Source organism: Bacillus rossius (genome assembly GCF_032445375.1).
Source record: "Bacillus rossius redtenbacheri isolate Brsri chromosome 4 unlocalized genomic scaffold, Brsri_v3 Brsri_v3_scf4_2, whole genome shotgun sequence".
In the NCBI taxonomy this organism is placed as follows: domain Eukaryota; kingdom Metazoa; phylum Arthropoda; class Insecta; order Phasmatodea; family Bacillidae; genus Bacillus; species Bacillus rossius.
Window position 1 is genome coordinate 194,868 of NW_026962011.1, and position 17,003 is coordinate 211,870.

The 17,003-nt window shown below is 34.6% G+C and overlaps 1 protein-coding gene across 4 annotated transcripts in view; it reads right to left on the minus strand.

Annotated features, from left to right (window-relative positions):
* LOC134541952 (protein hobbit) overlaps nucleotides 1-17,003 on the minus strand; it is a 440,842-nt gene that overhangs the window by 111,979 nt on the left and 311,860 nt on the right. For all 4 annotated transcript variants that reach the window (XM_063385710.1, XM_063385709.1, XM_063385711.1 and 1 more), the window contains 2 exons: nucleotides 7,986-8,149; nucleotides 5,748-5,948 (listed from right to left, as the gene is read on the minus strand). In XM_063385710.1, coding sequence (XP_063241780.1) covers nucleotides 5,748-5,948; nucleotides 7,986-8,149 — 365 coding nt within the window. The remainder of the gene's footprint in view (nucleotides 1-5,747; nucleotides 5,949-7,985; nucleotides 8,150-17,003) is intronic.

Sequence of the window (17,003 nt, forward strand, 5' to 3'; positions counted from 1 at the left end):
AATGATATATGTGTGTGTGTGTGAGAAAAAACATGTTTTTTTATAATAATTTAGTAATAACAGGATAGTGGATACTTTAGACTTCAGAGCAATAAATGAAATAACCATATACTAGTGCTTTTGAAGCAGCTATTTTGATTTAGTAATACTTCTTCAAAATGTTATTTGAATGCAAAGAATTTGTATACCCTTGTATTTTGGCTGTTTTTGTTATGTTTATGCACGTTGTATTTTTATTTTTTTAGAATACCTACATTTATATTTCTGCTATATCATGTAAACCAGGATGAGTAACAAGGTATTTCAGCACTGTCGCTGATGGGATTATTATATTATTAGCCGATGTCAGGGTCTGCACTAAATGATGCTTCCAAATGCAGCCAATAAGCACAGATGATAAATAAACTTACAGTATCCAATATAACCACAAACACAGATGGCCATAAAGTATCTAGTCATTATTTTTGAAAACATTATTGTGGTGGGACAGAACAAACAAATGCCTGTCTTTACAAGTTGTTCTTACTTTAGTTACCATCCTTGATACCACTATTTTAATTTGAATGAAAACAATGTTTGAATAAAACTAGGTATACATTTTTTTTTCTATTACCATCAGAATTCAGGATGCACCTGCAGGCACTCAGTTTTTGATTTTGGTTTTGTTTGAGGAATTAACTCAGAACCAATTTATATATACATATATTTTTTAATGTATACTTGTAAGAACCATGTATTATATCACTTGCTATATATCATTATACCATTCTTGTTGAATAAGTCATGCCTAGGAAAACTAACTCTATATCTGTTATGAGAGTGTATAACATACCTGTCTAGGGAGTGTTTAGCAATAAACACTCAGCAATGCTACTTCCCTGAAAATTTAGTGGGTAATTTTCTAGAGTAGGTGCTCAACCAAGGAAAATTATTGAAAATTCTGAAAATGGTGTTTTTGTTAACAACTAATGTTCCTTAAGATATTCCGAATCAGGTGTTCTCAAATTTTAAATAGGATACTCAAGAAAGTAATAGTGGAGACTGGAGAGAATTATGAAGTCCGAGTAAATTGTGGTGTTAAACATGCACAAATGTTTCTTTTGTATTTTCTTTCCTTTAGCAAATTATAAAGCTGTTAATAAATAAAGATTCAAAAAATGTGTTTTTTTATTCAATTTAAGTTGTAATAAAAATTGAACACATTGTTCTTATATTTTTAATTTGTCCAATTTTGAAGATGCAATACATTGACAACATATTCCTGTGATTCATCTGTTTGCCTAGCATAGAAACAATGGACTTGATACTGGTATATTTTTATCAGTGCTTTCATTTTGTAAAATAGTTTTCCATTTGCCTTTACCTAGTTATAACCCAGTAATACAAATTCGTTTTTCACAACAATTAATGTAAAGCTTTAATTCAAAATCTTAATTTTTTATATGAGGTAAGCTAATAGGTGGCAATTTTTTTATTTGATATTTTTTTCATTTGGTTTATTTACTGTAATTAAAACGAGTATATATTATAAATTTAGAAATTTAATTAAATGTATGTGTGTATACGTATTTTTATATTCCACACACACTGTTACAAAGCAAAACTTTTAGAGGAAATAAAACTAACAATTTTACTTTTACAGTTGAATATTCATATAAATAACTATACAAATAGTTCTACTTGTAGAATTGCTTGTTTAGTTTTCTTTGTAAAAGATATTCATCTGTCAAAGTAAATATGTTAGTTGAAATATTTCCATAAAAAAAATTATTTTAAATAGACCACACATATGTCCACATTCAAATTTCCCGCCGCCGGGTGTTTTTTTTTTGTTAGTTCCGCGAGTGACAACTTGGAGCGCTAGGGTAGAACTAGTAGCATAATAAATAGCATTGAGTTTCCCATCTTTCCGTAGGTGGATAATCTTTGGTAGCTATCATGCTTCTGTAGTAATTATGGTATTCTACAAAGAATCTTTAGTTCTTTTTATGGTAATTATCTTAAAATAACTATTGGGTTTGTACTGTAGTTATGGTACATCATCCATATTTCTTCGTATGTTGTTGTTCATTTGTCTTTTCTTCATATTTACGTGTGCCATTATTTGAGACAATAAGTTTCAGAAAAAATTTTAACGGACATTATATCACACATTTAATGGCGTAAATGACGAGACCTCGGGCAATTTAAACGCTTTATACGGAAAAACCTACCATGCGGGACCTCGTAAGCGAGTTTTACTGTATTTTTTTCCCCGTAAATAGTAAAAACCGAATCCTTTGACGAATCCTATATCAGACCCGCCGAACCTTCGAATCCCTAGGATTCGGCGGATTCGGCGGATATTGGTTTCGGTCGCCCCATCCCTAGTGAAAATCCATTGACGTATCTTGTAAACAAATGCGGTACCGTATTTGAAGTAAACACAGGATGTAAAACAAAATGAAAACAGTGCACGCTGTTTACCAAGCTTTTTTTTTATACATAAAATGGTCATGTGACATAATTTTGTCCTATAAACTGTCACCACTATCGACAAAATCACGTTATGACGTCACGTTCATAAATGAAGGTAGGCCTAGGTTTGGTTGTACTTGTACCTATTATAGCGCCGTAGCACGTTAGCGGGCAAGGTTAGGTTTGCACGGGATTTGTTTTGTTTGAATGTCATAAATTCTTGCTGTATTAATGACTTGGCGAAAACGTTAAGACAACCTATAATAAAGTGCTATAATGTCACGATGCTGGTACTTAACTCGAAACGTGTTTCGAGTCTCGAACTTGATAAAATATGTGACTCGGTTTTCGAGTCGAGTCAATCTGACCCAACTCGGCTCGACTCGACTCGATAAACCAAGACTCGACCCATCTCTAATGTTCATGTAAAGTTTCATTAATGTTAGCTTGTATGCGAGGTATGGCATTTTCTACTGTTTCTAATCTTGTTTCCACTACAGAAAAGTTTTGTTCCATTTGTTGTTGTGTTTGTGTTACTTCTGCTCAAATTTGATCGGTTTCTGCTGCAATCTTATTCAAAGCAGTATTTAAAATTTTGGCAATATTATCCAACCTATTACTCTGTTCTTGTTTTTTACGCTAGCGTTCCTGTTTCTCATGTTCGCGTTCTTGTTTCTCACGTTCGCGTTCTTGTTTTTCCTTAATTTTCTCTTGCTGCAAGAATTTGAAAAATTGCTCTATGGTAGTGTTTTGAGATTCTTTTACCTCAGATACTATTTCTTCCTCCTGTCGCAGCTGATGATCATTCAATGTGTTCACCTCGCTAGGAATTCCTGAACTAGTGCTCGCTTCCATTTCTTCGGTCACTAACCTCACTTCGTCAGCTACATCTAAACTAGAACTGCTACTGATATTATCCTTATTTCCTCTAAGGAAGTACGTTGTCCTATTTTCTTCTGCTGCCATAGTGTTAACTGTAAGTTTACCGTTACTCGAGCTTCAACTTTGGGCGGCAAAAACTGTGGAGTCAGCTAGTGTAAATATTGAAATTATTTAATGTATTTAATAATTTCGGTTTCTCTAGCCTACCTCTCTCAGTTTTAAGAATTGTATCTAGAAGCTTGTGTCTGAAAGTCAAGGTAAAGTGTGTCAAAAGTATTTAAATACTAATATCGTGAATATACCTTGGAATAAAGTGTAAACAAATTCAACTGTACGGTTTATATTTGTGTGTAATGTTTGTGACGACGGTGACAATACACTTTGAGATGCACAAAATCACACTTTATATAAATAATCTTGACTTAAAATAATTTATTTTAAAATACAGATGGAATTTGTTATTACTCTCAACTTCAAAGCATCTAAAAATTCTTTCACTTGTGTGAATTAATTTTACAATCAAATGTTAATTATTTGGATGTTATTTATTTTAACTAACTTCAGTCCGGTAGAGCTAGGACTACTGGGTACGTAACTTGCAGTACCAGTCAACCAAAATAGCAATACGTTATTCCAATATCAAATTCCATCTATACTCGTTAATACTATCTAGATCGGTATCGCGATTCCGGAATTGGATTTGTAAATCTAAAGATGAACAAGTTATTCGGTTTCCTTTACAAAGAATATTCAATATACTATAACAGATTCTAGGTCTGCGAAAAATGTTCATCTTGTTTAAATTGTAATTCGTTAGGGTACTTCTATATTCAGCGAGTCTTCGGGTGATGGGGTAAGGGACCAAACCTTGCTGCAGGATACCCACGAGACATGTAGGTTCTCGGAGACTCCTTGGTTCGACTAATTCAGGACTGCGATGTTGGTGTTACTCCTCCGTCCTCTAGCGTGCGGCAGGAATACGCACTGTCACAATTCCTTCCTTCAGACTATGGGCTGCAACTGGACTGGACTGCGCGACAGTCATCCTTCCCGGGCTCGAACTGCGACTTTTCAATCTTCGACAGGATTCTTCTTTCTTCGGAATTGTAAACGGCATTTAATCTTCGTAGTTTCAAAGCAAATTTAAGTCATTTGACGATCTCTTGAACATGGATATTTGTCGACTTCTCTTCTTAAGTAATTATTTAAAATCTTGATGTCCAAGTCTTATCTTCGTCGATTAAAATTATTATTTTCTTCAAAATCTCAGTTAATATTGGCATTAATAACCATTTTCAATCTTCTATAAATATTCAATTATAAGGCAATGTCAAAATCGTTGCGTTCTAGCTGTTGTCTTAATCAAGTCTCAATTCGTTCTAAAAGAATATTTTCCCCGTCACTAGTAAACGATTTTCTTTAGTTTGTTGTTAAAACAAAAACTAGTAAAATTACTAACCATTACTGACGTGTTCATCTTTAAATTAATAGTGGTTTCAAAAAATACTGCTATGCTAGCCTTGACAATATTTAAAAATAAAAATTAACATAGAGTAATACATAGACAAAACGATAACCAAAGAAATTTACAGACTGATTTAATCATAGATTACAAATATAAACATACGGAATAAAATGTAATTAAACAAAATAAATATTAAAGGAAATTAAATATTTACTTTCTATAAAGTGTAAATATTGCCTTTATAACGTCATGTGTCGCGGACAGTCTATCTATCCAGGCGCGTGCAATGGCACGCACCTACACAATTCAGTTACAGCGCCCGGAGTTTTTAAGCAATTCGAACAAATTTTTTTAATTGTTTTCGTATTTGGTCAGATGATGCAAAGGCACATATTAATATATAGTACCTCCATTCTATTACTGACACCACAGAGTGTATTTTTTAATAAGATTCCATTACAATTTACTTTCATTTTTTGGAAATCTATATTATTATTTTAATAAATTGGTGTTTTTTGATGGTTCCTGAAATACTTTACGTTAAATCGCTGATTTAGTTAAATCCGTGTTCGCAAAATCGGGGTTCTACTGTATTTTAATTTTATATGTTTTTTTTTGCAAACATCATATACCCAACAATATAGTACATATATGGTCCAATATCTAATTTAATTGCAACTCTGATAATGAACCACTTATCTATAAAATGTGCATGATGGATCATACAATTTTAAAAAGTAACAATTTGTGTACTAAACAAAAATGTTTTTCTCAGCCAGGGTGGATGGGGGTGCCTGTTGAAACACTCCCCAGCACCTTCAACCCTCATGACATCCCTGTGCTTACATCCAGGTCAAAGTGCATTACAGTGAAGACATCCACTACCTCCACTCTCTTCTCCCACATGCTTAACTACGAAAGGGGTTCCAGGAGAGGAGTGTACCTGCAGAGAGTTAGTGCATACATCCAAGTCATGGTGCATCAGCGTGAATGCATCCACCGCCTTGTCCCTCTTCTCCCACAGGCTGGGCACCTCATCACCAGGCGCAGTTGGCACCACTGCCAAACTCCCCGGGTCCACGCTCCCTTCTCCGTAGCCTGCGTAGAAGAACTCACAGCGACACCGCGACACGATGCGTTGCAACTGTAATCAATCAATACCAATTATAATTTTATTATCTCAATATAAAGATGTGCGGATATGAAGGCATCTAAGAAATAACTGCACAGTAGGTCACTTTATACTGCATTACTATTGACATTGTTGTTACAACAAATCATATCATCTTGTAAATTCAGACAGAGCTTCCTATAAAGATTTTCTTCACGTTCCCTCCTGTGAAGCGACACACAAATATTTTATTACTATTCAGCTGAATAATACCACAATAATTTGGGTTGAGTTTAAAACTTTACAGTAAAATATCCTGGAAGCTAGTTCTTCCTCTCACAGGCCACCCCTTCAGAAATACTAAATACAACTGCCAATTTGGGATAAGTACTTTATAAATTATAAAAGCAAACAATAAAATCTCGTAGAAACATCGACTCAAGTTTTTTCACTTTTAAATCACAATTTGTTACGTTATTGGCCAACTCAGATGGTATGCTTTCGTAAATATGAATGATTCCTTTTGTAAGTGCCTACTGGCCACTGGCAAATGTGGCCAAAAATAAAACAGCTACTCGCCTTCCATTGTAGACCTGAGCACTAGGATCGCATGAAGAGTTGTAAGTTGGGGTCGCGTGACGAGTTAAATGCTGGGGTCATGAGACGAGTCCTGGTAACATCCTCAGCGACCGGACTAACCTTCTCAGGTGCCACGTGCTGAGCCTCCGATGGTTGGAGATCTTTGCAAGTCCTCTCGTTCCTTGGACGAATGGCTTACTCGCTGTACTTGTTGATACTCTCTCCAAGGGTATCGCAGCTTCTTCTTTGCCCGACTACCTCAGGGTGGTACGAAGCCACTCGCCACACGAATTTGCTTTGCCCATTCCCTTTTTCCAGTTGACTCAATGCTCGCTAGAGACATCACAGGTTGTGACTTTCCTCGGGTCTATATCTTTTAGCTCCTTTACTGAGAAACTAGTGGAATTACACTCTACACGCTAGCCTCAGTTGCTTGTTATACTTGCTCTCGCTGGACTCCAGCCAATGACCGCCAGCTCCGCTGCTGTTTAACTGAGGATATGAAGTTCTGCTTCCTCGTCGAGTCTGTGGTCTTCCCCCGGGTGGTCATCCGCCCTCAGGTGGTGATCTGTGCTGTCAAACTGCTTGCAACCTTGCCCAGCTCCTTCCGTATATTCCAAGTGATTGCCTGTTTTTAATTCCGGTTCACTCTACCTAAGAATTGAACACCAGGTCACGGACTCCTAACAATAGATTCACAAGGTCCCAGTTCCTTTCCACAGTGATCACACTGTTTTAAAAGATTCACTAACCGTGACTCCGCCGTACAGGCATAAAAGTCCACTTGTACAAAATACTATCTACTATATAAAATAGGTACTATATAAAATAGGTATTATAATTCAAAATTTTTAAGGTTATAAGCTTTATTTAAGAGAAACAGTAATCTTTTACATAAATAGATACCGAAAACACAACAGTATTTTGAGAGTAATGCATTTCTGAAAGAAAGGGGAAAAAAAAGGCCACCAAAAATAATAATGTTACTTTAATGTAGTTGTTGCATAAAATGTAACATGGTGAACAATGCACACACAAACCAAAACTATTTATCTTACGTATGCACTGAGAGACAGCTTAAAGTGCATGAACATCACAAAGACTATCCACTATCATATGATTATAGCACCATAGCAAAATTATAAAAAACATACAAGTACATAAATACTTAACTCAGGGTAGATGTACCCTACAACATCCTCCTTCCCCTCCTATGACCACTCAAATACCCCAGAACAAAATAACATTGAGAAGCAACTGAAACCTTCTAGAAGGATCTTTGCCAGACTGTATACATAATGATGAATACTTCCGGTTGTATTCCTTTTTCTCTAGCATTGGCCAAATATTCTTTACCTGTAAGTTTAGTATCTATTTGTTTGTCCTAGAGATTAATTGTTCAAGGTTCATATCATACCCGGCCTATAATTTCTATTGTGTTATAAATATAGTAACACAATTAAGTGTTACTTGAATCCACGGTATAGTCACCTGAAGCGGGGGGTCTTCGCAAGTGCTACTGGCACCCACAGTCTGGCTCACAACGCCGCCCACCGACTGCCCACTCCCCACCAGGTGCGGCACGTCTGGCAGGTCTGCTATTACCGTAGAGTCCTTCTCCTGAATGTTCTCCACCGTCAGCCACATTATGTGTTCTAGAACATGCCACCACAACAAACTCATACCCTCCTTGCTGCATTTTGCCATGCTATTATGCATTGTGTGCTGAACATGGCCTATAATGTATTACTTATAAAAAAATGTTTGTTTGTTAAAGCAGTGCTGATAATCGAATAGATTTTATTATTCATGATCTTTTAAACTAAACTTTTACAAGCCTTTAAAAATCATTGTATACGAACAAACTTTTCAAGTATCTGTGTTAATTTTCTGGGTTGTATTGCGGGGCCAACCTGGGATGTAACAAGTTTGTTTGAACAGCAGAGCAGATATCATACTGTTCTGTTATAACTTTGTTGGGTCAGTAGAGCAAGTATGATATCATCCAGCTATGAGTTTGTTTGGACAGCACAGCAGATGCCATACTGCCCAGGTATTGTTGTAACAGAAGTGCAAGTGTGGTGTGACATGTATTTTTAACTGGAATTCATTCAATGAATATAGAGTTCCACAAAACCTTAAAGGTTAACAAATACACAATAACCTACGAACGTTCCAAACACGTTTACTGTACTATGTTATTATGCTAAATTATTACATACGTACATATTAAATGTAATAAATATAGGTATATAAAGAACAGAGTATTGTCAGTAACACAGTAATAAATAAGAATTAATTAACAAATGCAAATCTATAGACGTTGAGAGAGAGGTTACAAAACTACCTAGTGAATCTGAGTATTTAAAAAGACCAAGGATTTGCAGATAAATAAATAAAAATAAAAACAACTTTATATTGTATTTTGCTGGTCTTTTATTTTGGGGTATTTTATAAGCATTTTAATACTGCATTGAATTATCAAAATAAACAAGCAATGAATGGAAAGAAAGGGTCCTTTGTACAAAATCTACATAAAGTAAGAAACTTGTATTATAATAAATTATTGATTTTTAAATAGTTATAAGTTTCGTATTTTCAGTGCGCCTCTGATAATTTAATAAAAAAAAAAAGTATGTGCTTCCTTTAAGACAGGAGCTCAGGAGATGTCCCGGAAGCTGGATATTGTGCAGACTTCCTCAGGAAAGTAGTAGAAAATAATTGAAAAACTTGAAAATCGTGAACATCACGAACTTGTAAAAATCGTGAACTCAATACACAACAAAAATAATACAGTGTATTAACATAAAATATAAACGGCACAAAAACCGACACAAGGTCGTTACGTCACAAAAAGGGACAATAAAGACTTAAGAAGCTTGAAGTTCCGCTTACCAATTATGTAGTTTAAAAACATGTCAAGACATGACGAGAAGAAGTTGGAACATGTTAGTGTTCATGTTAGAAGCGTGGTTTTACACACTTGAAATTAAAAAAAAAAAGAAAGATGCCAGCAAAATAACTACATAATTATAAGAAATAAATTTGGTAAACTATCCCATCCTGGAATGACTTCACCTTAATTCACATCCGGCACTCACACTTGTACAACAAGAGAACTCAGACGAGCACGGTGGTTGGTCTGGCGCGAAGGATTCACTCTGTGGCATCACGGCGGTAGCCAGGGGACGCAGGAAACATTGTGTATCAGTGCGCAGGGAGCTGAAAGTAGTGCGAGAGGTCGAGGCAGGTCAAACATGGAAGTATTCGGGCCAGAAGGGGGAAGAAATACAACTTCACAAGAAGGGTAAAAGTGGGCAGGCCAGGATGCTGCCGAGTTGCGAAAAGGATTCAGGCGCGGGGCACTGGAAAAGATTTTTGCGTGAGCGAAGCACCGTGCTGGAAGGAAGGTGGAGAGAGGATGTTAGAGTGGCGTGATGCGCTTTTGCATGGGATAAAGGAAATGCTGTGAACAGCACTAAAAAAAAAAAAAAGAACTCTGAGGCTTCGCGACAGGATGCTGAAGATGCCAAGCCAAAAGGTTTGAGAAAACTATATAAATCTTAAAATAAAATTCCCTTAAATAAATCTAAAATAATAACTTACAAATAAAAAAATATAATAAAAAAATTAAGTGCCATAAATTACCTAAAAGTGACACAGTGGTACCATTAACTTATTTGGACAGCAGAAGAAAATATATACTGTCCAGGCATAACATTGTTGGGACAGTAAAGCAAGTGCCTTACCATCTAGATATGTTTTTGTTTGGACAGCAGAACAGATGCTATACTGTCATGGTATAACACTGTAATGACAGTAGAGCATGTATGATAAAATCTAGGTATGAGTTTGCTTGGACAGCAGAGCAGATGCGATACTGTTCTGGTATAATACTGTTGGGACAGTAGCGCAAGTATGATACCATTGAGGCGCCTGATTGCTCCTCAAGGTTAACTGTTTTTTTATTGTTACGTTTTTAATGTGATTTTTTATTTAAAATATTTTATTAGGATTAATTAATTTCTATGGCCAGTTTTATTCTTTTGGGCCCAGTTAATTTCCGTGCGAACTCAAGACATTGAGTACTAGTGACTTGATGTAAGTTTTTGGACATACGCCATTGCTAAGAACTTTTTCTGTTGAAGAAAAACTAAAAAATAAAAAAATAAATAAATAAATAAATGAAACCCAAAAAAGACAAAAAAACACAAAATTAAGCAAAAAATTGCTGTTGTCAACAAGGATATAAACACCACAAAATATTCCGTAACAGGAATATGGTCAACAAAACAATGAAAAACAAAGAAAAATTTACTAAGAGAACAAAAAAAAAAAAAAAAAACCACAAATGATGATGACACAGAAATATTGAACCCAAAAAAATTCAGCACAACAGTTGAAACGAAACAAAAACACGACAAAACGAAAAGACGAAACAAACACAATAGTTTTCCCAAACAGAATAGAACGATAAAAAAACCCCACAAATGATGACAGCACAAAAATATTGAACCCAAAATAATTCAGCACAACAAAACGAAAAGACGAAACAAACACAATAGTTTTACCAAAACAGAAGCAAGCGACGTTTCGGGAACTGCTATCTGCTCCCGTCCTCAGGCAGAGACGCACATGGTACGGAAACACAGGTGCGAGTCAACAGAAAAAGTTCTTAGCAATGGCGTATATCCAAAAACTTACATCAAGTCATGCACTCTGTGCCGTTGTGCACTTGTTGTGTGGGCATGCGCCCATTATTGCTTATATATGTTGTTTAATTAAATGCAAACTGGGAGGCTACTTTTTATTATATCTTTTTGCAATACCTAATTGTTTTTTTTTTACTTTTTGTTTATTTGAAGTATAATGAAGTTATTATTACCTTAAGTATCTATTTGTAAGAAATAATTGTTTTTGTATAAAAATCTTTTTTTTTTTGTTAAAATATATTTATGTCTTTGTTAAGCTTTGTGGATTTAAAAGAAAAACATATGGACTTCAAAAGACTTTAAACATCATAAATAAATTTTTCCTTTTGTTTATATTAATATTGTGGTTAAGATTAATTATTGAGCTATTGCACTTAAGTGCAGGAAAGTGTAACATTTTAAGTTTCTCATCTCTACGTATTGTCATATCTATGGTCATTTTCATATTGAAAAGGTAAGGTAGTACTTTCCTTTTCTGTTTTTGTCAGCCATAATGTAAACTTAAAAATTTTTGTGCTCGTCACGTATCCATCGACATCCATGTCGAAAGTTGTGTATTTACTACCGCATTAGCGGTCCGGGTGTTGGCGACCTCTCGCTGCCCCATGCCTGAGGCGTGATCCATAAGCTTCGCCCATAACATCTGGGCACCCCAGGGCTTGTCCCGTGGTTCTACGGCGATGGGAGCCGCCAACAAATATCCCAGGAAAGTTTTCGACGACTAAATCCTAAGCATGCAGCATGGGTAGTTAACCTGTTTCGGCCACGCGTATCTTGCAATTTCATTGACTATTTCATCAAACTACCCCTTTGGCATCGTAATCTACATTTAATTCCTGAGCAATATTTTAATTCTTTCTGTATCTTAAATTTACGTTAATTATTTTGAAAATGTAACTAAGTAATAATTATTGTGAAGATGTAACTAAGTAATAATATTTTTTTTGGGGCCCCATTTTTGTTTTGACTGTACGAATACTCAATTAATACTCTTTATTGTGTTTTAAATAAATATGTTTTGTTATGGCTGACCCGATATCAGTGTATATTTTATGTTGCAATTACCTAACCTTTATATTTAATTTCTTATCTATATAAATTCTTAACAGGTTATCAACTTTTGTTCGGTAGTTTTCCCAGTCGGCATATTTCCTCTTTCTCACTTTTGAATACAACAAAGCAATGCTATTCAACCTAAGATCCCGGAGTCTTCCGTCGTGATTTACCTTGGTGAGGTTTAGCAAACTGAGCCAAGAGTAATTACCGGCAGAAAGATGGTAGCAGAGCTGGTGGTTGTTTTGGTGTTTTGTTTTGTTGTGTTTTTTTTTGTTTAAGTTTAAATATTTTTCTTGTTATGGATTAATCGTAATATTTTTTTTTGAGTAAATTAACGAATTTTAAGCTTTTATAGTTTTAACTTTAAAATAAGTTCCAATCTATCATCTTGAAGTACTGTTTTAACTATTTAATTTAATGGTAATTATTGTTTGATAATCTTTTTTTTATGGCAATCTATTATTTTTTTTATTTTAAAGTGTTTTCCTTATAAGGTACATTATGAAGTTTGTATTGTCCAAGAGATTTCTTTGATTTCTTATATTTCTCTCGTTGGTTTTAATCTTGAAGTTCTAATTTTCAGTTTCTAAGGTGTTTTGTCTTCAGTGACATATAATCTGCAAGAGATCTAAACTTTGTTTTAAAGTATGCATATTTCTTAATATAAACAAATTTTCTATTTACAGTTTCTGGCTATATTTGAATCAGTGTGGTTGTTGGTCCTGTTGTTTACACCAGTTGTGTTGCCTTTATCATGTAGTTTACAGGTTATTTTGGGTAGGTTATTAAGGGCCGATATTATGACCTCCGGCTAAATCCTCAGGTTAGCTAGCCTCCAGGTAAGGCTAGCCTCCGGTTAACGAACGAGGGGTGTATTATGACCCATACTTAGCCTGCGGTTGGCTAACCGGAACCTGACGAAGCGTGTGGTGTAATAATGGGTGTGTTGGTAATGAAATAAAACAGAATTTGGTAACTTTTGTTGCAAGACAGTTATTTTTTCTGGTAGAATGTTAGTCAGCTGTTTGTTTGTATTGTGATTCGGAATATTTACAGCTGCAGTAAAGAAATATGCCGCGATCTTTATCTTGCAACAGATATAATTAAATTAACCAAAAACTACTTTGACGTCAAACCTGCTTTGTATTAAACCATAAAATTACAATTTACGACTCAAAACCGTGTGTTTTCAACTTTACTCTTGTATTGGAACTCATGATTTTGTTAGGTTATATATTAAGCCAAAACTAACGAAGTAATTCTATACCAACAAATAAACAGGGATGACATTTTTGCTAGAGAACATTTATTTCTTTCATAAATTTATTTCATAATCAAATAATATAGAACCCGTTTCGGGAAAATACTTGTCGATTTTCATTTCACTGGTGTAGGTTTCATTTTTGTACTAATAGTTTCGTATCACGTATCCAAATTAATCCGATCCTGATGGAATTAGTTTGTGGTATAGGATGCTTGCTGTTTTAATTTAGTAGGTCGAGAGATCCTAGATATATTCACTGGGGAAATAATTATGATTGTAAAATGTATACGAAAGAAATATATTTTTACAAGACCTGACATAATTTGTTTGCATCGTGATATGTTAGGTATTTTGTGTTGTGTACAGGATTTTTCAACATTCTAAATTAAAACAGCAAGTATAATGTAAAACAAGACCAACATATAAAGGGTCATGCCGATAGGATCAAGGGATAAACTTGGATACGGTAAACAGAATAATTCCAGTGCTGTTTTCGTTTTGCACTTGCGTGGCAGGTAGAAAATAAGTACCTAATGGTTTGTAAGATAGGGAAGGGATAATTGGGTAACATTTATTTTCACATTCAATTGTATTCATTGAATTATAACCACGGCTGAAGTCGTATGAAGTGCATTTCATTCCCGGCATATGTCCACTGTATTACGAATAAAAATTCACAGATACAACTTCCACGAAAACACGCATTTTGTAGGTACCTACCGGTAATAATAACCCTCGTTTTGCAATTAAAAATTCACTTATTTACACATATTCTTAAGCAGGAACATTAAGTTTATATACATAGCATACATTTATGTACTTCGTGATCAATTAAAGTCAAATAATAATACACGACTCGACGAGAATAGAAAAGCGTGACTACACTTTCATGCCATGAAATTTTTAATAAAACTTTGACGAAAGCGAAGCATTTTACATTTAGTAATAAATTATTCCATCGCATCCTGCAAATATTCAATAGAATTCCTCAAATAGTCATCATCACTAACAACAACTAACCTCGCCTGATACATCGCCATTTTATTTTCTGTTGCTTAGCCTCCGGTTAAGCAGCTAGCGGCCGGTTCATCCACCCGCTAGGTTAGCCGGGACTTTAACTGGAAGGTAGACGTTAACAGGGAGTCATAAAACCGAAATAACAGCTAGCCTGCGGTTAAATTTTAGCCGGAACTTTAGCCGGAGGTCATAAAACCGGCCCTAAGTATTCCTTTTAAGTATAATTTGTGGTCTTCAGTTTAAGTGTGCATTGTATAGGAGCTGCAGCCTAACCTTGTGTCCAACTGTTGGCGTTGTTTCGTTATTTGGGTCCTTGACTCAGTTGATCGTGGACTGATCACCCATGTGTCCTAGTCTTTGAGTCCCTTGTAACTTTTGAACTCGAGTCATAAAAATAAGTAAATAAAAAACCATGGTACTAGTTTTTAAGTTGTTGCAACATTTAATTTTTTTTAATATATTATTTCTGGGGAACAAGTTTGGTTATAGGGTTTTCTTAGTTTGAATTTTTATGTTCAAGTAATCATGTGGTTATTAGTTGGTATTTGGGGTATGTATTTTCGTACAAGTTATTTTGTTATCATCTTCATGTTTGGTTTTCATGAGTTTTTTGTGTCCATTTCACATAATTTAGGGTTTGGTGTAACAACTAGATTAATTTCAACACTGTTTTTTTTATTTTGTTTGTAAGATTGAGGTTATGTTTGGTAATTGTCGTTGAATTTCGTCATAAATCTGTTTTAGGGTTTTAATATTTTATTCCTGTTAACCAATAAAATTTGTTGTCATTTTTAATTTCATTATTTGCATATTCTTTATTAATATAATTTTAAAAGGTATTTGAATTAAATATTGTTGCAAGTTTTGTTCGTGAGAGAATTGTTTGCATATTATTTCTCATTTTCATAAAATTTCAATGTTTATAATCTTATTTTGCAGATTGCCATATGTTGAAAAGTCTGTGGTTTATTCAGTGAATTTTTAATAATTGTCGTTTTGTTCACTCTTCGTATATCACCATTTGGGGCACGTTTTCCATAATCTAACCATGATAGGTATATTTTCGTATTTTGTTGCCGTCGTTTAATAATTCCTTTTTTCAGCAGGTTGTTTTAATCTTCTTAATATTGTTTCTTCTGCCCATGTTTTGTTATAGGTCATCTTGGGTATGTATTTTATTAATTTCTTACAAGAGACATTTTGCAGTTTTCCTAACATGTTCATTTATTGTGTGTTCTAGTGCTTTTCATTGCACAGTTTAATAATTGAGGTTATGGTAACCTAAATTTCATTAATATTATGGTATTGTTTTATAAGTATTTAATTTGCAGTATATTTATTTTTGAATCAAGTATTTGGGTAATATTTTTCTATTGAGCTTTTTTTTGGTCATTTAAATTTATTCTTCTTGAGCCTATAGTTAGTCTTGGTTTGAATGTCATTATTTTGCATTTGTTTTGTTTTAATTATTTTGTTTCAGTGAGATGCAGTTAAAGGTTAGTGGATTTCTTCTGTTAGTATTTTGTCGTTTCCCCTTTGAATCTTTTCTTTAAGCACTATTATAAAAGTTTTATAGATTTAATGTATTGTATGTATGTAATTTTCTATTCTGGGAGTAAGTGACTTCCAGACGATATTTGGGTTGTGTTTTTAAATTGTGTTGTTGACTTTGGTCAAGTTTAGCCAGTGAGCAAACTTGTTTTTTTTTAGGCAGGTCCTCTGAGCCAGAGCCATGAGCCAGTGCCAAGTCCTGTTGAGAAGTGTTTAGGCTTCACCAGCACTTTTCATTTTTGCAAGCCTCAGTCATTTTTTTTATCAAACCATATATCTGCCATGGAAGATCCAATCACTCATTATAATAATAGTTTCATTTTAGATTAATAACGTTTTGTGATTTTATTTGTTTTTAAATAATTAATTTTTTTTGAGTGCTAACTTTGATTCATTGCTTTTATATTTTGTTTGTCTTGCTAGTGTCATCTTTTAAAATAACATTTTAGTATTTGGGTTTTGTTTTTTTTGTCTTGTCATCCAAAACATATACTTTTTGAAATTTCTGTTTTGTAGGTTATGTGTGTGTAGGTTCATGTGGGGATGTGGGGTGTTGTGTAGGTGTTGTGTGTCTTGTACATCTGTCCACACGACACAGCTATTGCACATGTTTTCCACACATTACACAGTGTAGTTTTATCCACCTAATCAGTCTTCAATTTCTTGCAGGTTTGTTTTGTTTTAAACTTAGATACTGTTCTTGTTTTTGATTTGTGTACTAGGGTTGTTGCTGTATGACATCTCTCCAGTGGGGTGTCTGCTGCATGGAGTTTGCTAGGGTGGTTGCGGCTTCGGCTCGGTGTTGCTGCGACTCACCGTTTCAGCCATCTCTGGTGAAATTTATGTAGTGGAGTTCTGCTTGGTGAGACTGTTGTATAGTGGCACATTTTTCATTGTAAGGTATGGTTT